Source organism: Apium graveolens, chromosome 7, assembly GCF_009905375.1.
Source record: "Apium graveolens cultivar Ventura chromosome 7, ASM990537v1, whole genome shotgun sequence".
Classification (NCBI taxonomy): Eukaryota; Viridiplantae; Streptophyta; class Magnoliopsida; order Apiales; family Apiaceae; genus Apium; species Apium graveolens.
In genome coordinates this window covers 148,256,093-148,277,747 of record NC_133653.1, presented here as the reverse complement: position 1 = coordinate 148,277,747, position 21,655 = coordinate 148,256,093, and the positions used below count along the sequence as shown (strand labels likewise).

General features: G+C 36.9%; 1 protein-coding gene across 1 annotated transcript; it reads left to right on the top strand.

Moving 5' to 3' along the window:
- The first annotated feature begins 12,272 nt into the window (after positions 1-12,272).
- Positions 12,273-14,979, top strand: LOC141671993 (GEM-like protein 5). The gene is made up of 3 exons (XM_074478471.1): positions 12,273-12,779; positions 14,297-14,571; positions 14,655-14,979. Exons 1-3 carry the CDS (start codon positions 12,449-12,451, stop codon positions 14,847-14,849), a joined length of 801 nt encoding a protein of 266 aa, XP_074334572.1. The 5' UTR covers positions 12,273-12,448; the 3' UTR covers positions 14,850-14,979.
- Positions 14,980-21,655: the final 6,676 nt, after the last annotated feature.

Below are 21,655 nucleotides of genomic sequence, written 5' to 3'. Positions count from 1 at the left end.
ATTGTCTATCGAGAACTCAGGAATTGTCTATCGAGAACTCAGGAAATGCTATTGGAGATATAGATAAGTCAGATACCCATTCGAGAACTCAGAGATATCGACAAGTATACATTCATTAGAGAACTCTGAGTTATCGATAAGCCAAAGTCCATTAGAGAACTCTGAGTTATCGATAAACCAAAATTTATTAGAGAACTCAGAGTTGTCGATAAGTCAAGTCAACAATGAAGTTTCAGAGATATCGACAAGACAACATGCCTATCGAGATGTCGAGTTCTCTACAGCTTAATTGGAGATCTCGAAGTGAAGAAATTTCTCTAAGTACAGAATTGCAGAACAGTTCAATATCCAAGGTTGCAAATCAACAAACAATTCACACAGCTGGATTGACAAGTCTATAAAAAGCAGCTTGAGAGATGTGCAAGATTAATGGTGAAGATTAACTGACAAAGGAGGATCAACCAATACACAGTGGACGAAGATATGCTAATCTAGATATGGAAATCTCACTTTTCCTTTAAATAGAAGTGATTAGTGACAGGTTAGAAAAGTGATTAGCACTTCTTATTGTTCACTGTGTAAACCAAAGTTAACTATCATATAAAGTTAACTGAGGTCCTTTGCTTAAGACAGGACTGAATAGATTAGAAATTGAATTCTCTCTCAAGAAAGAAGCTAAGTTCTAAACCAAGAACTTAGAGATTTTGTAGCAAAACACTGCTTGATTTTTAATATAAAATTAAGTGAGTTTTGAAGATCTTTGTTTTACATATTTACATTGTTATTTATGTTTAACATCTATTCTACAAAATCATTGATAACAACCAACTGCTAAATCCAAAGTCGATCAAAAAGTAAACATTTAAGCCAAAACACATTCATCCCCCCTGTGTTGTATTCATATCTAACAAGTGGTATCAGAGCAAAATCTGAAAGTAACCAGATTAGATCTTGGAAAAATGAATACACAGAAAATCAGTAGTATCAAGATTCCTCCCTTTGATAAGGCCACCTACACTTTATGGAAAAAGAAAATGTTGCTGTTTATAAGAATGGCCAATCACCTTTACATTCAGATCCTCAAGAATGGGCCCTTCACTCCTATGGTTAGAGTTGAGGAAACCACAGATGGAGACATGGTTATTCCAGCTCATTATGCTTCCAAGGATGCCTCTGAGTATACTGAAACTGAAATAGAGAAAGTTTCCCTAAACAGTGCTTTGCAACTTATACTAATTGAGTCACTTGACAATGTAATGTATAATAACATTGTCAATTGTGACACTGCTAAACAGATCTGGGAAAAGATTGAGATACTCTGTGAAGGAACTGAGGAGGTTAGGTCAAATCAAAGAAGGATATTGATTTCTCAGTATGAGGGTTTTATGGCTAAACCAAAGGAAGGTATTACTGATGTGTTTGAAAGGTTTAATAAGCTGATAAATGACTTGCAGCTTCATGATAAATTTTATGATGTTGAAGAAGTGAATTTGAAGTTCTTGCTTACTCTCCCTGATCATTTGGAACAAAAGATCTCTACAATCAGAGAAGGAAGGGATTTGAGTAGAATCACACTGGAAGTGCTCTATGGGGTTCTGAAAACTTATGAAATTGAAATGATTCAAAAGAAATTATTAAGGGCTGGTCAAGGATATGTAATGGATGGCTTAAGTGCACTGATTGTGAATGATGGCCAGACCTCTAATGATGAGCAAAGATCCCAAACTCCAAAAATTTCTACAAGTGAGAAAAGAGTCAATGACACTAAAGAGCAAGTCATACTGGAACTGGATGAAAAAGATGAGTTCTACACTCTTGATGAGCTTGATGAGCTAGACAAATCAATGGCTTACTTGGCTAGAAAATTCTCTAACATTAGAGTGAAGAAACCAAGATTTTTCAAGAGCAAAGGACAGTCCTTCAACAAAGACAGTAGTTGGAAAGGAAAAGGGAAGTACACTCCTGATAGCAAAACTGGATCTGTTGATAGATCAAACATAAGGTGCTTTGACTGTGATGAGTTGGGCCATTTTGCTACAGAATGTAGGAAACCTAAGAAGGCAAAGAAAGACAAAGCCTATCTTGAATTGGAAGCAAAGTATGATGCTCTTCTAAAGAAGCAACAAGGGAAAGCTTATATTGCTGAGGGCAAAAGCTGGGATGATTCAGATAATGATGAAGATGAAGAAGTTGGAAACTATGCACTCATGGCCTTGGAGCAAGTAGATTCTTCATCATCTAAATCACAGGTACCAACTCTTACCACAATTTATTTAAATGTGAGTCAATATAAGGAAACTGTTGAAAAGATGAGCACAGAAATGTTCCACATTCATACAAGCATGGTTGCTGCAAATGAAGAAGTTAGCAGACTGAAAAAGATCAATGAAAAACTTGAGAGTGAAAAACAAGAGACTGATTTGTTGCTGGTTGAGCTTGATGCTGCTAGGCAAGAAAATGCATACTTAAAAAACAAATTAAAGTATGCAAGTGAAATTGAAGCAGTATTGAGAGAAAGGCTGGAGAAGAATGAAGTGAAGCTGAAATCCTTCAAAAATGCTTCTGAGTTGATTGGCCAATATCATGAAAAGAACAAGCCATGTGCAAAAATTGCCATTGGTCTTGATTCTGAGGGTTTGAACAACAAAAAGAAGTCTGTCAGTGATAAAGGAAAATCAACTGAAACTGAGAATGTTCCAATTATTTTGAAGAAAGTTGAATCACCTTTGTTCAAGGCATGTGAGGTGAACTTCAGTGAAGAAGAGTTGATCATCAAACAGGAGATAGCTGATGAGGACAAGGAAAAGAAAAATGACGAGACAACTCAGTCTTCCATCTCTGTTGAAACACTAAAAGCCAATCAAGAAACTAAGGAGCCTGTGAAGGAGATTAAAGCTGAAGAGGTCAAAAAGAAAAAGAACAAAAGCAATAATTTTGCTTATGTTGCAGATGCTCCTAGAAAGAGGTGTGAGAATTGTGGATCAATGAATCACCTAACTCACCTTTGTAAAAAGATTGTTAGCAATCCACCTGAAGGAGTCTGCAAGTACAATGAAGCTAAGGCTAATGATCCCTATTCATTCTGTGACAAGTTTGACTGCATTCCCTGCAACATGAAAGTGATGAAGAGTTGCACAAATTGAGAATTGATCTCATAGAATCAAAAGTTGGTTCTATATCTGAAAGGGAAAATGCTCAACAGTCTATGAATTCCATTTTATCTGAAATTTCTCATTCTACTTCTGCAAAATCAGTTAACAAGAAGAAAGTGCCCAACACAACTTGGATAGCTAAACACACTTAATCTTCATTGTGTGCAGGGCAAAGGAAAGAAGGTCATATGGATTATTGATAGTGGATGTTCCAGACATATGACAGGTGATAAGACCCTGCTATCACAATTTGAGGAGATGGCTGGCCCTTTGGTGACCTTTGGAGACAACAACAAATGATTCACAATGGGATATGGCAAGATTGTTTCTGGAAATGTTGTCATTGAAGATGTGGCACTAGTTGCTAGATTAGAAGTAAATCTTCTAAGTGATAGTCAATTTGCAGACAGAGGTTTTCAAGTTGTTTTCAATAAAGAAGATTGTGCTTTTATTAGCAAAAAGACTGGTAAAATTGCTCTTAAAGGAGTGAGAAAGGGAAGCTTGTTTGTTACAGACTTAGACTCAACAAATAAGGATGGAGTGTGTTGTTTCTACACCAAGGCATCAGAAGAGCAAACCAAATTGTGGTATAAGAAGCTATCTCACTTGAATTTCAAAGCAATCAACATCTTAGTCAAGAAGGAGCTTGTGAGAGACATGCCCAGTCTGGAATTTGCTCAACTGGAAGTTTGGGAAGCTTGTCAGAAAGGAAAAATGAAAAGATCAAGTCACAAGTCAAAATCTATGAATTCTATAAGTGCACCTCTGCAACTTATTCACATTGACTTGTTTGGGCCAGTAAATGTCTTGTCCATTTCAAGGAACAAATATGCCCTTGTCATGGTTGATGATTTTTCAAGATACACTTGGGTTGAGTTCATGTACTCTAAAGATGAAACTCCAAACATTATAATTGAGCACATCAAGAAAATTGAGAAGCAAGCTGAAGGAAAAGTTAGTGTGAAAAGATTGAGGAGTGATAATGGAACAGAATTCAGAAACTCAATATTAAGTGAATTCTGTAAAAGCAAAGGCATTGTTCAAGAATTTTCAGCAGCTAGAACACCTCAACAAAATGGAGTAGTTGAGAAGAAAAATAGAACATTGGTTGAAGCTGCTAGAACCTTGCTACAAGATGCTCAGTTGCCAACTAGTTTTTGGGAAGAGGCTGTTAATACTGCATGCTACACTCAAAAAAGATATCTCAATAACAAAGCTCATGGCAAATCACCTTACTTAATCATGTCTAACAGGAAGCCTATAGTGAAGCATCTACATGTGTTTGGAAGCAAGTGTTATATTCTAAAAGACAACTCTGAATATGTGGGAAAATTTGACTCTAAAATTTTTGAAGCAATTTTTTTTGGGATATTCATTGGAAAGAACAGCCTACAAAGTTTATGTGATTGATCAAAAGAAAATTATGGAAAGTACAGATGTGACTTTTGATGATGACAAGTGTCCAGGCTTGGAATGCCTTGATGTAAATGATGCTGAAGCCCTTGCATTTGAGAATCTAACCATTGATAGTGATTATGATGAGGAAGATGAAGTTGTGGCACAACAAATGACAAATGAAGAGACCTCTGAACAAAATCATGGGAATGAAAGCTCTCTTCAGACACCTGAATTTGATGGCACAAACTCAGGAGGAGAAGGAGAGAATGGAAATGACAGTCATGGTAATACTGAAGAAAATGATGAAGGCACTAGTCAACAGACACACACTAGGAAGTGGGATAGGAGTCATACGGTAGAAGCTATTATTGGTGATCCCTCAGCTGGTGTGAGAACTAGAAGTGCAACTGCTAATGAATGCCTACATGCATGTTTTCTATCTCAAGTAGAGCCCAAGAAAACTGAAGAAGCCCTAGTGGATCCTGATTGGATATGTGTTATGCAAGAGGAGCTGAATCAGTTTGAGAGGAACAAAGTTTGGAAATTAGTCCCTGCACCAAAGAACAGAAGCATAATTGGAACTAAGTGGGTGTATAGGAACAAAATGGATGAAAATGGAATTGTTACTAGAAACAAAGTAAGGCTGGTTGCTAAAGGCTACTCACAAGAATAGGGAATTGACTATGATGAGACTTTTGCTCATGTTGCAAGACTAGAAGCAATAAGAATTTTTCTGGCATTTGCTGCACACTCAAATTTCAAGGTGTATCAAATGGATGTCAAGAGTGCTTTTCTTAATGGTGAACTAGAAGAAGAAGTTTATGTGCAACAGCCACCTGGCTTTGAAGATCCAGAATTTTCTAACTTTGTTTACAAATTACTCAAGGTTCTATATGGATTGAAACAGGCACCTAGAGCCTGGTATGACACACTGTTAGAATTTCTACTCAAACATGGTTTTACAAGAGGTACTATTGATAAGACTCTCTTCTACAAGAAGCATGGTGAAGATATGATCCTAGTTTAAATTTATGTGGATGATATCATCTTTGGATCTACAAATGAAAAGCTTTGTCAAAGATTCTCTAGGCTAATGCAGAGTGAGTATGAAATGAGCATGATTGGAGAATTGAGTTACTTCCTTGGCCTTCAAGTTAGTCAAAGAAGTGATGGTATTTTCATCAGCCAAACCAAATATGTGAATGACTTATTGAAGAAATTTGGTATGGTGGATAGCTCACCTGCATCTACACCAATATCTACTGCAACCAAGTTGGATGAAGATAAGAAAGGCAAGAGTGTGGATATTTCAAGCTACAGAGGGATGATTGGATCATTGCTTTATTTGACTTCTAGTAGACCAGACATCATGTTTGCTACTTGTCTATGTGCTAGATTTCAAGCCAATCCAAAGGAATCACATTTGATGGCTGTGAAAAGGATTTTCAGATACTTAAAGGGAACTCCAAACTTGGGATTATGGTATCCTAAGGGAACTGGTTTTGAAGCTGTTGGGTACATAGATGCAGATTTTGCTGGATGCAGGGTTGATAGGAAAAGTAATAGTGGAAGCTATCAATTTCTTGGTCAAAGACTTGTATCCTGGTATAGTAAGAAACAACAATCTGTGTCAACTTCCACAGCTGAGGCTGAATATATAGCTGCTGGAAGTTGTTGTGCTCAAGTGCTTTGGATTAGAAATCAGCTAATGGATTATGGTCTAGTGTTACACAAAATTCCTATTATGTGTGACAATACTAGTGCCATATCTATAGTAGCTAATCCAGTTAATCATTCTAGAACAAAGCACATTGATGTTAGGTACCATTTTATCAGGGAACATGCTGCAAATGGTATCATTGAGCTCATTTTTGTTCCAACAGAGAAACAATTAGCTGACATTTTTACTAAACCTTTGGATGAAGCAACCTTCACTAGACTTGTGAGTGAAATTGGAATGCTCAATTCTTCATCCTAAGGCAAGAACTCGGCTAATGTGTTGCAGCAGATTAATTTCTAATAAATCAACCTAGTTTGATTTAATTGGAAATTAACTGAAATATGAATTATAAATATTTCAGAATCTCTGTATATTTTTTTTTAACTCAAAAATTAACTTAGAATATTTCAAATTCTAAGTAAACTTCTTAGTTGTTAATTTACATCTTAAATGTGTAAAATTAACATAATGCAGAATAACAGTACTTAAAGGTATAGAGAACTGAGTTCTCGATAAGTCAAAATGACTTATCGACAAGTCATTCTAGAGTTCTCGAGTGAGTCCTCGATAAGTCTATTTACAGACTTCTCGAATGACTTCTCGATAATCTCTATTATGACTTATCGATAAGACCATGTAGAGTTCTCTAATAGTGTTAATTCACAGAGTTCTCGACAAGGATATTTTGAGACTTATCAATAACTCAGAACTAAAATAATTTAATTCAATGAATTATTTTAGACAAATACTTTTAGAAAATTTATTCTGATTTCAATTTGATTCAATTCAAATAAATTAGAATCATTTTTAGTCCATTTTTGGACAAACTGGGCATTTATCAGAGTTCTCGATAAATCATTTCTTAGTTCTCGAAAAGAATTAATAAAATGACTTATCGAATGTACCTTTTTTAAATTCAAAATTACTTCTCGATAAGTTTAATATCAAACGTTTTTTTGACTTCTCGATAAGTCTTTTAGTTTTTCTATAAATACCAAGACTTCTCGATACATGCACTGTACTTACACTTTTTCGAGATCTCAAGTGACCTAGCTTTCAGACAAAAGGCGATTTCTCTCTCGTTTTTGCTCCTTTCTCAAAACTTTTTCTTACCCACTACTTCTAAACACTAAAATGGCACAAAACATAGTTAGAGCTATCATTCCAGAGAAGGGAACCAACTTTATTACTTTTCTTGATGTTAACCAAGCCCCTGATAGTTTCAAGGGGTTTGTGAAGTTTCTTTCTGAATCCTATATTGCAGGTGCTTTAACTGCAAGTCATGTGCTGTATTTGGACGTTCTTCAAGAATTTTGGACATCAACTATAACTAGGACAGTTGTTCTAGAGAATGTCACTTCTATGGTGGTCACCTGCACAATTGGAGGCCAAGAAATTGAGTTTTCAGCTGATGATGTGAATACAGACCTGGGATTGCCAAGCGAGAACTATGGAGAGATGCCAACTGCAGATGAGCTGAGTGAATTCATGGACTTCATCAACTACAGTGGCTCAATCAACTTGGCAAGCCTGAACAGGACAAACCTTAGGAAGGAATGGTCCTTTGTGTTTGATTCTGTAGTGAGGGCTTTCACCTGCAGAAAAACTGGCTTTGACAACATCTCAAATGTGGTGTAGAAGCTGGTGTTCTCAATAGCTTACAACAGATATCTGAATGTTAGGGGTTCTAATTCTGGAGGAGCTGGCTACCAGGCTTACTATGCCTTTGAAGAATAGAGGTAAAGAAATCTTTTTGCCAAGGTTTATTATGTCTACTTTAGCTCATAAAGTAAATGACATACATTTGTTAGCTAGTATTGATAGTAATAGAATTGGCAATTGTAAGCAAGTGTCCAAAATAATATTTGGCTCACTTATTACAAAGAATAAGGTGAGTGTAAGTCTTAGAATCACTCCATTTATGTTGGAGAGATTCAGGACTTATCCTTACCCTATGCCAGACATGAGGGCTCCTCAATTTTCTAGTTCAGTTATGGTTCCTGAGCCTGTGAAAGTACAAACACAGGCACACCAACAGGGACCTTCCAAAGCTGCAGCCCCTTCTTCTAAACCACTAGATGTTAGCAAACAACCACTTTAGTCTCTCAAAAGACTGAAGTGAGTAAAAAGAAGAGAAAGGAACCAACCCTTGTTGTTGTAAATGAGAGTAAAACAGTTCAAACTGAACCAGAGTCACCCTTGGTCAAGAGACCAAAGAAGAGTAAGATACCTGAGTTGACCACTCAAAACACCTCTGTGTCCTCCCAAAGGGCACAGTTGAACAAATGGGGAGTAAACAGTTACTAGATGCATCCTCTCAACAGGGTGTATCTATTGAAAAGAGCATTCACCCCAATGCATCATGTACTGAGTCAGCACAACCTGCACCTAGAGTGTATGGTAGAAGAAATAAGGATGGCACACACATTGAGGGCATATCATTTGAAGCTCCCTCATCCATTCAGGGGGAGCTTCCAACACTCACAACTGAGCAAACTTCTCTAATCTCTCAAATTTCTTCATCATATAGAGCACTTGAATTTGATTCTCAAGTGCACCAACACTCAAGTGACATGGTTCATGAAACTGTGATCACCACCCAGAACCAACATCTAGATGGTGAGAGGCTACTAGCCGGGGTAGACCGTGATGACACCATCAAAAATATGGGGGTTTCATCAGTTTTTACTGAAGACCCCATGGTCACTCTTGCACCTTCATGTGCACAATCATCTTCACAGATGAATAGGTTTGAGGGTAGTACTCTTGAGGGAGAGCTATCTAAATATTCTCCAATTCAATTGGAGGTTCCTCTAGAAGGAACAACTCTCCTCAAAACCCTAGCTGAAATTGCCTTGGGAGTTGAAGTTAGGATTACAATTGCCAATGACCCTGTTATGGGAGAGGCAAGTTCATCACATTTATGTGACAGTGCTCTGCAAGGTGCACAAAGGTTTGAGGCCGGTGTACATGATAGTAACCCAGTCAAATCCTCTCCAATTCCAATGGAGGTTCCCACTACATGTGGTGAACAACAAACTGTCAAAACCATAGATTTATCTGTGAGTCAAACTGTGACTTCAGTCACAGGTGGTAATCTAGATATTTCTCAACAGCCATCCACATCTCAATCCATCCAACCACATGTCATGGCTCAATGGCTACAAGATATAGAAGCTCAGCCTTCTACAGTTGATGACATGTTGGTAGATTAAATCTCAGGCTTGGCCAATCTCTCTCAATAATTGCTCACTTCAGACATGGGGAACCAGGACTATCAAGCTATACTGATATGCTTCAATGAAGAGGTTGAACAACAGAAACAGAAGATAGTAGATGAGGCTGAAGAGGATGGCAATGTAGATGCCTGGTTGTCTGATGACCATGTGACAGAAATGGATGAAGTTTTAGCTAGATTCAGGAGGGAGTACATAACTATCATGGGAAGTAATGCTAAATCTCTCACTCCTCCTCAAGTCTATGATGCCATCATGGATGTGCACAAAGCTCAACTCAAGGCTTTCCATCTCTTTGGAAAGGCCCTTGAAGTAAAATTGACTGGACATGAAGATAAAATCAGGAAGCTGATCAAGGAAAAGATGGATGACATTGTGCCTTCTCAAAAGGATATCAAGAATCAATTCCAGTCTTTCACTGAGCAAATGTCAAGGATGAATCTGGCCTCCATGGAGAAGGAAGTGTCAAATATGAAGAGTTCTTTCAAGGCCCTGTTTGATCAAGTTCAAGCTCATATCACAAATTCAAATGATACCAGGGTCAAGCTAAATCAAATGCATACTGCTAGGTATGAGCCTTCATTTCTTCTCATGGAGGGTGTCAGAAAAGCTGTTGATGAACACTTTGGGTCCTTCTCAGCTACAACAGTCTCCATTACCTCTACTCCTCAAATAAAAGAACTTCAAGATCAAATTTCTTCACTTCAAGCTTCCAACTCAGATTTATCTTCACAAGTCAGAGCTCTAACCACATTGGTTGAGAGTCAACAGCATGATATACAGGCCCTAGTGGAGCCCCATAAGCATTTACTAATGCAGAATACAGTTGCTTTGGGAGCCATTATGGGAAAACTCAACATACCACTTCCAGCATTGCCTGAAGCTGTAAGACCTGAGATTCCTACTCCCCTACTCATGCTTGTCACCAAGACTAAGGGGGAGATAGATGCAAGGCTAGCACAATCAAAACTCAAAAGTCAAGTACAAGGTCTAGAACAAGAGAGGCTCCTTATGGCTGCCCAAGGTCCAGGAATGACACAAGAATTTGACAATTTGCTCACTGGACTAAGGAACTTTCTCAACAACAACTTCTTCACTTACAAAAAGACCTTGGAAAAGACTATCAATTACATCAGGGTGCTGCAGATCCCAGTCAAGGACCAGTTTTTGGAGAAAATGATAGTGATCAATCTTAATGATTCTGGTGTAGACAGATGTATGCAAGTCAATATCATTTATCTAATTTCTAGAAGAGCATCTGAGGTGGATATTTTGATTAACAAGGTCCGGATAATCACCAATGAAGAGAAAATGCTACTAGCAGAGTTGAAGAAGGCTCAAGAAGCTGCATTCCCAGAAGCCTATCTATATCCAAGCAAAAGGGTGCACTATATCTGCTCTACAACCAAGAAACTGAAACATTTCCAAGTACCTAAAAACTGTGTCATGGCCAACAGAAGACTGATAATGGTGCTTGAGTCTGGGCTGAAAAGTAAGAAATTGAAGACTAGTGAAGATGAAGCTATGATCAAGATTCTGAGGAGATACATTGATAACCCTGAAGCCAATTTGCCTAAAACTCAAATCAACAAAGATGACTTGGGTGATGATGAGCAGAAGAAAGATGGTCAAAACCCTTCTGGCTCAAACTCAAGTCAATCTAGCAAGGCAATTGGTGGAAAAAGTGATAGTGAGAAAGAGAAGGAGAAGAAAAGTGGATCTGAGACTCAAAGGAGGGGTGGAAGGAGACAAAGACAAAAGAATGATACCTCACAACCCCTCCAAACCCTAAATATCCAAATACCAATTGTTAAACCTTCACATTCAACCTCATCAAAAACTGCTCAACCTCAAACCTCTAAGTCTAAATATTTCTACAAGCTCACTACAAACTCTCTCCTCAAAACTCAAATCACTCACAGCCATACTTCTCAGAAAAGACTCAAAACTGTACCTTCATTCAAGCCACCCCATAAAACACACTTCAAAACAGTTGGAATAGGTCCAAAAGAAGCCAAGGTCAAGAGAAGAATCAGAAGACAAAGAAGACAAAGAAGAAGACAACTGATAGCTGAATTTCTCAATGATCATGGATTTGGTGAAAAGGCCATCTAGAACGATATGATCAAGATGATTTCCAACCTCTAAATGTTGTTGATTCAGATGAAGACTACTTCCAACAGCTAGCTGAAAGAATGGTCAGAGTTTGGGTTGTTAACATCAAAGAAGTTAGAATCTACTACAGTGATGGGTCTTTTGAACAGCTTGGAAATAGACTAATGGATTCTCTCTCAATTGTTGAACTGAAAAGGGTGCTAAGCTTGATGAATGGTAAAGATTCAGCCACTAAGGCTTGGAGAACAGTATTGGTAGTGTTTGTGGTTAACAGAGAGGAGATGAGAGATGAGCATAGAGCTTTGCTAGCTGAAAAGAGGAGAAAGTATGAGCATGACATTGATGAGTATATTAGAAGATCAGAAGAGTTGAAGACAGCAGGCAAGAGCAGAATATCAAAGAATGGAAGATTTCTGAATGTAAAAGCTGGCTATTTGTCAAGATATAGGGATGTTAGCTAGTTATCTAACAATAATATACGCCCACATTGAAGGTGATCTGATTGATTAAATTAGTCACAATAATTTAATATAAAATTTTAATATTTCCGGGAAACTCCTTGAATAATTAATTTTTTTTTTTTTTGCATTTTAGAACAATGGGAAGCGTTAAAAAAAGGCTAGGTAAAAGGAAACATGAAAATAACGCGGCTAAGGAAGCGAGTACACGTTTGATGGGGGAATCTAGAATCTCAAGTCACATTTGTCCACGAAATCGGACAACTGTATGTATTTGTATATTTTGATGAGATAATTGGAGGGAGATCGAATAGAGAAACGTACAGAAGAGTCAAAATATAAAGAAAAGCAGAATCGGATTCGCTTGTGATGAGAATGAATAATGATAAGAGTAAAGGGGAGGGAGGATCTTCATCGTCGTCGTCGTCATCATCATCATCACATTCAAATTCAAACCCAGAAGTAGAAAAATACGGAACAGAAGTAATGGGAGCACCAGCAGTGCCAACCAGCCATCCGAATAATCAGAAAGCGGCTACATGGAGTGCCGGAGATGACCCGCCTCAGTATCACCACCAGCCTTACGTTCAGTACTCCCCTGTTCCTAAACCACCTGCCAATCCCATGGACACTGTTGTTCAGAAATTTAACATTTGGAGTTCCAAAGCTGAGAAAACTGCTAATAATATCTGGCTTAACTGTATGCCCTCTCCCCCCTACTTTATTCTCTCTCTCTCTCTTTTTCTTTCTAATTTGCATACACATTTATGGCTTATGTTTTTCTTTCTTATTTCTATGGAGTATTATTTCAACTTTGTTCAGAATTATTACATATGAGATTTTAAGGTGTCGGAATCATAGTGACAACATAAACCACCAAAACAATTAGACCCAATATCGGGGTGGGAGGATTCAAACCCGAGACCCCTACCTAAAGAGCTCCGCTGTGATGCTATGTTAATTAACTCGCATATCTAAAATCTTACGGTTTTTCAGAGGATCTTATACTCTTGTAACCAAATTTACATTCAATTTTTGATGCATTTCTTAGCAAAACTGACTGATTAGTTACTACCATTGTTTTCTAGATCTCATAGACCAAGTCTCCACCACTTGTTAACTAATCACAAATTTATGATTCATACCCTTCTACCTAATTTAAATTAATTTAAACACTAGCTCCGTGCTGTATACATTAGTCACATTTCTTTTTTTTTTTTGTCCCAAAACATTTGTGCACATTCATTCATCAGGTGTGTTTAGCATATATTTATTTACATAGTGCCTAGTGCCCGTTTGGGAAATCTTAAAATAAGTAATTTATGACTTAAATCGAATAAGTGACTGATATGTGATAAGTTGATAAATGCTTATGAGTTATATAAGTGTTTGGATAATTTAAGTTATAAGTCAAAAAAATTTTATTTAATTGAACTAAAATAAATAATTTTTAAATGTAATTATCTTAATTTTTTATATTTTAACTTAGATTAACATTAAAAAAATATATTTTAAAACTAAAATTGAAAAAAAAACGAAAAATAAAAAATAAGTTGAGAAAAAGTATGTCATTATTAACATTCAATTTATCAGTTTATAAGTTGTAAATTCAACTTATAAGTTGGTTCATAAACACTCGTTAATAAGCAGTTGCGGACTTATAAGCCAATAAGTTGGCTTATAAGATTTGTCAAACAGTAACTTTTGAAGAGTTTGTTTACTAAGGGGGAAAGAAAAATATGTATTTAGTAATTCTTTACATGATTTATAGCTATTGCTAAAAGTAATCTTTTTTGGTCAGCGACAACGTAAATGCCTAAATGGGACGAAGTGAGGACACTGTTGTTTTACAACCTGCTACTAATTAGAATTTTCAGTTTATTTTTACCTGACATTTATCAGTTTTCTTTCACAGTCATTTTTTTCTTGCTACAGTTTTCTGGCACAGGATCAAAACTATGCCAAATTGGAAAAAAAAAATAAGTTTTACAAAGGGCGGTTTTGTCAATTTTGAATCACTTCCTGTTCAACTTCAAAATAAGCAGCTTCTTCTCTTAAAAAAATTGCAAGTATGACCTTCCTATTAAGAATAGATTATATAATTATTTAGGCATACTAAAACAATAGGATTCCATGTTTATATTTATCAGCACTTCAACACAGTGCATAGTATGTTACTTTATGGTATTTTTATTTATTCCGGCGTGTGTAAATTAGTGAAAACAGGAAAATCTGTATCTGACTCGGCCTGGGGGAAAATGAATCTGACGGCCAAAGCAATAACCGGAGGTGGATTTGAACAATTGTACAAACAAAGTTTCTCCACGTTTCCCAATGAGACACTGAAGAAGAGCTTTGCTTGTTATCTTTCGACGACAACTGGGCCTGTTGCTGGAACTCTATATCTCTCAAATATCCATGTAGCCTTCTGCAGTGATCGTCCCCTCTCATTTACTGCACCTTCTGGCCAGACAACTTGGAGCTACTATAAGGTATGCACTTCACAAGTTTTAACAAGTTGGACCTTGTAACTCCTATAATTGTCAAAAGCTCCAACAGTAATGTTTATGATCAGGTTTTGATACCGCTTGGGAAAGTTGCAACTGTCAACCCGGTGATGATGAGTGATGCTGAAAAATACATCCAGATCATGACAGTTGACGGACAGGATTTCTGGTTCATGGGATTTGTGAATTATGAGAAAGCATCTCACCATCTGCTTGAAAGCGTTTCCAGTGTTGCAGCTGTTGGAATACCTGTACAGCATTAAGCAGTTCTCTATGTCACTTTTTATTGTTATTTCTTTAAAGGAGATGCTTGTGTTGTTTTACCATCACAGACTATCAAATTTCAGTTTATCCAGTTTATGGCTTGTAATGGTTACCTTGTGTTTTAGTTTCTTTTTGTTTTCTAAGTGGGAAAGTACTTTCCATAACTTGTGAGTGAGAGTCCACGTGAGCTGCACCCGTAAATCTTTTCCCAGGCTCCTCTGTTTTGTTTGTAATTCACACTTTATTTTTTAGCCAACTCTAATGTATGAAAATTGGATAATATGAAGTACTAGAGAAGCTAGACAATACCAATATTTTATGGAAAATGTTTGTTATACAAAATTTGATACAAAATGGTGTATAAAATATCATGTATTAAATTTTAATTAGAATGCGCTCCTACGTTCACATTAACCGCCTCAATTAAAATATTTCGCATCAATAGTACAAAATTGTGTACATTTAGCACTATTCTTATTTTATTGACTTTTATCAACACTTATAACCGGTGCCAAGCAAGCGTTTAGTATTCTTTCATATTTTTATGTATTGGATATTCTTTTATTTTATGATATTTCTAAATCATTTTTTTTATTTTTTTCATACATTTACTCTTAAAATTTCAATGGAAAAATAAAGTATCCGACAGCTAGTAATAAGCTTTAAATAAAATTAATATAAGGTCTAAGAACATTTTTCCTTTATTAAAAGAAATATACGTATTATTTTTTCCTTTCACCTTAATATAAGCTTTAAACAAAATTAATATATTGATCCGAAACAATTCCCGAATTAAATGAAAAAAATGCAACTGCAATATTCGATGAAAGAGTTTGTGCATTCAAATATTCACTTAAACTATTACAACGTTTATGTAGAATACATGACATGTAGAATACATGACAGACATATATGATCAAGGTATTCATTACATAAAATCCTCATAGTCTGTCTCCTTTATAATGAGATCTTTAAGAGTCAATTTCTGTTCCTCTTAAAGTTTCCACAAGTTTGAGCCACTCATCTAATGAATAACCATTTAAGTAACCAGCTCTAAATTTGGAGAATCAGCCAACCTTTATGTTCAGAAAATGTCCATCCTTGGAAAGTCTGCTCATCCCTTTTGCTTTAAACTCATTTGATCTTTTCTCAATTCTTACAAGTTCTTATGCATACTTTCTATCTCTTTCTTCCTTTTCAGCCTTTGTCATTGCAATTTTCTCATCCCTTTCTTTCATCCATACACAAAATACAGCTATCCAGAATCCAGAATCCAGAACCTTGGGATTATATATGTTATTCCCTAACAATACAACAAGAGTTACAGAAGGGGGGATTGAATCTAATTCTGGTTTCTTTTTGAGATTTATGAAAAATAGTTCTAACTCAATTTATATCTAACTGTTTGATTTGCAAAGTGCGAAATATAGAGTTAAGTAAATCAAACATAAAGTAATAAAAACTCGGGTCTTTAAAACTTTCTGGTGGATATAGCTTACAGAGAAACCTGTGAACAAACAAACTACAGAGAAATTCTACAGAATATAGCTTACAAATGTTTCTCTGCTAAAAATGTGTTTGCTTGTTAATTTGTTCTACTTTATATATCACCAAGTTTACATCATAATAAGACTAGATAATAAAACAAAACATATCAAGTCTAACTCCATGCTGCTTCACTACTCTATTCCAGCATCTTTATATATCTTCATAATAGCACGGAAATGGTAATGCTTCTTTATTCTCAAAACCCTACTAAACAGGCTGCCACATTCCTTTTACAAACGCTCAACGCATGTGACTGTGTTGTCACTGTCAACAGATATTTGAATTGATCATCCGTCAGGTACATGCTTGTTATCCGTCGGGTAGTCTTGTTGATCATCCGTCGGGTAGCTTTGTTGATCATCCGTCGGGTAGCCATTTATCACTTGACTCCATTTCATTTGTGCAGAATTACAAGACATCTTATATTTACATTTAATCAACCTATTCTGCACATCTACTAGCAGTCTACATGATTCATAAGCTACTACAGAATCTATACAAAGTTGTTTGCAGAAATATGCTACACTACTTATTGTTACATAAGCTACTCACCCGGTGGATATTAATTAGTCATCCGTCGGGACTATATTGAATCATCCGTCGGGACTATAATTGATCATCCGTCGGGTGCTACAAAATTTACTAAGTTAAATCTACTAAGGTGTTTTTCTTAGCTTATCATCAAGTACACAACATATTCCTAACAATCTCCCCCAATTTATATCTATTGGAATTGTAGCCATAAATTAAGAGAAACTTGATGATAACAAAACATTCTAAAGATACAGATTGAAAAATAGTAGATAAAACTGATAAATGTTACAAATTGCTGAAAGTTAAACAATGCAAAGTACACAAAGAGATTGCTCACAATTGTTATCAAGATACTCCTCTAGTCTGAGCAGATAGATCTATTTCCTTGATTGTCTGGATTTCTTCCCAAGCCTTCTGTTGTTTTCTTCAATTTGATTCTGAAGTTGTCTGTGAAATTCAAGTTCATCAGCTTCTGAGAGATTTAGCCTTTTCTGCATTTTCAAAAGAGTCTCATTGCTAGAGATACTCAATTGGTCCTCCAATCTGAAGAATCTTCTTACACCTTTGCCATCCATGAATTCCATCAGCCAATAGGGCCTTAGATGCACTCTTTTTCCTATAAAGGGGATAAATAGAGTTTTTGGAAGTGCATCTTTGGCTCTAGTACTCCTTAGTTCCTCAATCCTCTTTAGAACTATTCTTCTTGCAGTCACATTGTATCCAAAGTTCTTTTTGAAGGATGAGTAGACTTTAATCAGAACATATTGGCTTTCTTGGAGAATCCTGTGAAGAGGCCATGTCATCTATTTCCCTCCCTTGTATCTAAATACCAGTCTTTCAGGAAGATGTCTGTAAGCATCAAATCCTCTTACTTCTTTCAGTTCATCCAAGTAGAGATTCAAGTCTGAAAATTCCTTGATATCACAAATGTACATGAGATCTCTCTTGTTGACTGTGGGTTGGGATTTAGTTAGAGTTTTGGATCTGAGAGATACAGGCTTCACTTTCTAGCTAGCTCTAGTCTTTGTCTTCTTTGTCTTGAAGATGGGTAAATTTAGCTCAGGAATTGGTAAACTATCCCAGTCTACTAGCTCATCCTTAGGAACAATTGGTTCACCATGAATATTTCTTGTTGGATCAACCACTTTGAATTCTTTAAATACCACTGAGGGTTTTGATGTCTGAGTTGTAGTTGTAGGCTTTTTGGGAAATTGGTCTTCCAATTCCTCATCATTAAAGTTCACTTACCTCTTGGAATGGAGTTTGTATCTAAATCTTCGTTTCTGCTGTGATTCTTCTTGCATTTTCAAATCCTTAGGTTCACTAATTACAGTTGGTTGTACAGGAAGTTCTGTTGTGGTTTTTACAGCTTGAAGTTTGGCCAAGATAGCAGCTTGTTCTTTCTTTTTCTTTTGCTTCTTAGCATCCAAAGCAGCTTGCTTCTTTTCTAGCCTGATTCTTTCTTTCCCTTCCTTCTTAGCTTCCACAAACAGTGGGTGTCCAACCACGACACAAATCTCCTTACCATTTCCGTAAATTTTAGCAATTCTCCTTTTAAGTACTGAATCAGTTGGATCCTTGTAGAATGCAATAGACCTACCCAATAGCTTCTTCTCATCTGGCCTAGGTGTTTTAAACACTGTATCCATAGGATTCTTCTCTAAAAACTTAGAGTAGTTCCTTTTGGCCTTCATAATGAGATATTTCTTAGGAGATTTGATGCAGGAAGTTTGACCCCTTTCCAGATAGTTCATACTTATGTCATTCACAGAAATTTTCATGACTTTAGAGTGATGACTGAAGACTCTGTCTGGCTTCTGAATTGGCCTAAACTTTTGTTGAATCTCTGCATCTAACTTTCTCCACTTTTCTTTCAATTCCTTCTCAGCTGCTGCTATATCAATCTTTAGCAGTTTGACATCTATGTTCAGTTTTGCTGCTGCCAAATTTATGATATCAATGCTGTCCAGGGCTGGTGGCTTTATGAAAGCAATTCTTGGAACAATCACTTTGCTGACTTGTATGTTTAGCTCTTTTTGCTCCCCCTCACTTCTTGACCCCCTTTGACTGAATGAGACAATTGAGCTTGCTTTCTCCCCTTTAGATGAGGTTTCTTTCTCCCCCTTTTTATTATCAGCAAGTTGAGTACAAGAAGGGGTTTGTGCTGCCACTAGCCTTTGAAGTAAGTATGTTTGTTGTGCCTGATGTAGATGTATAGATGTTAGAGAGGCTTTCATTGCTGTCATTCTTTTCTCCAAGAAGTCCACCTTGGTTGCAAGATCTGTGTTCTTCCTTAATTGTCTTTTGACATCAAGCATTGTAGCTTCTGGAAATTTTGCATCTAATCTTTCAGCTATATCCTTCTTCACTTGAGTGATCTCTATTTTAATAGAAGTGATATCCTGATTGTGTTGGAGGCCTTGGATTTGATGCAGATGTCGAGAATTAAGATGTGCTTGTAGAAGCTGCTTGGTGCCTGCATCTACTGCAGATTGAATGGCATTATGTATTTCATGAATTTGATGAATGAGAGTGACCTTAAAATGTTAAAGATCACAATCCTTGGAGAATGCCCATTAGGGAAGGCCAGATCTAGAACTGGTGCCCACTTCTCCCCCTATGTTCATGATTTCCTCACTTGCACTATCATCTCCAAAGAAATCAGCAGATGCACCTGTTCCATAGTCAATATCATCATCACCTTTAGGTGGCATAGCTATAATAGCATCCTTAGCTATTTGCGTTGACTGAGTGGTGTGCACCAAGTTCAGCATCCTTTCTGCATTCTCATTGCCCTGGCCAGCCAAAATTTGATATGCTGGGACATGATGAGTAAATGCCTCATCATCCAAAGAGAATGAACTTATAACAGCTTGATTGTGCTGAGATAGTTTCTCTAAGTCTGCATCATTGGCATTCATTGACTCACTTGTAATGGATTCCACCCTTATTTCTCCTGTACCTGCATTTTTCTCATTTTCTCTCTCTTTTTGCATCAAGGGCTCCCCTTGGCTCCCCACCCTCACACCCTCACCTTCACCATCTAAGGTGGGACTCCTCTCACTCACTTTTGCCAGTCCTGAAGAAATGGAATGCATTGGTTCACTCTTTTTCTCTCCTTTTTCCTGGGATCAACCCAGACTCTCACTCAATTCACTCCCTTCCCTCATTCCTAGGAGTGATTGCACTACTACTAAGTCTTCTGTACTTGTAAGAATTGAAGAAATTTGAGGTTATGCAGAGACACCCGACGGATGAGGAATATCCATCGGGTTAGCAGTTTGACTATCCGACAGATGACTGCTGTTAAGCTTATCCGTTGGGATACAATCACTACTCAAAGGATGATGAATATCCATCATGATAGAAGAAATAATTGAGTTTGGAGTGGAGACTATTGTAGACTCTGTGCAGATTGATAAAATTTTTTGCACAAATGTCTCAACAGTCTCAAAAAGAAAAGGCAAGTGAGCCAACAAATCATCTAAAAGATGATGCTCACTTGTTTGGATTTTTGGCTTCTCCAAGAGAGTTAAAGATGGAGAATTTGGAAGTGTTGTGTTTATTATATCAACATCCAATGAGTGTGTGGGAGAATTTGGTGTATCAGGTGCTTCAATTATGAGAGATTTTGGCTGTGATTCCACATTTATTGGAGCCACATCAACCTGACTTTGAGAAGCTGCAGTGACTGGGTCTTTAGCACCAGTTTGCACAGTGTGTGATCCGTGTGCATCCCCAAGTATTTTTGATCTTTTCTTTCTAGTATAAGTTTGTGGTGAGCTAGTGTCCCTACCCCTCTTGGCCTGTGCTCCTGGTTGAGAGCTTGTTTCAATGGTAACATTCGTTTGGGAGGATGAAACCAGTAATAAGCTAATATCCTTATTAACAACCACAGTTTGTTGGGAAACTGTGGTGTGGCTAGGTTTGGGTACACTCTTCTCACCAGCCTTATCCTTAGGGCTTCTTTAATTTTCACCCTGTCCCTCACCTTTCTTGCCCACCTTCACACTCCCCTCTTTAGGCTTGGTGGATTTTACAACTGATTTTTTTGAAGAAATCAGATGGGGCTTTCTTAGCTTTGGATTTAGGAACTTCTGTTGGTTTGGTAGCTTGGCTAGGAAACTGTTGGGTCATTGACACAGTTGCCATAGCTACACTAGAAAGCAAAGAAATTTATGAGGTTGGAAGAGTGGAGACATAAGAAATTACCTCACTAACCTGAGGTCCCTCCATTACTGGAAAGTAGTATAAGGGAACCTCATTGTGATGGTTTGCTCTGTTTAAATCTGCAATGATCCTTCTTTCTTGAACCCAACAATTTAACTTGTTGGTTGGGTTCTCAATCACAATATCTTCAATAAGATGGTTAGCAAGCATCATAAAGAATCTAGCATAATAGACACTTTTACCTCTCTTATTGATCTCTCCTAACTTAAAGCCTAACTCAAACAAAACCAAATCACTGAAATTAAAGTACTTATCAGTAACTAGCATGTAAAGCATGTTAAGCTTAGAAATATTTATAAAGTCAAAGTTACTAATTTTACCAGAAAACACCTTAGTTACTACATCACACAGATAACTCCATTTTTTTCTATGAGCCAACCTCCTTATTTCACTTAATTTAGAAGTAGTGAGTGCATAGCCCATTGAATTAAGCATATTAACAATGCTAGTGTCTGTGTGTGGAGCAGTTACAGTATTATCAGGAATCTTGAAG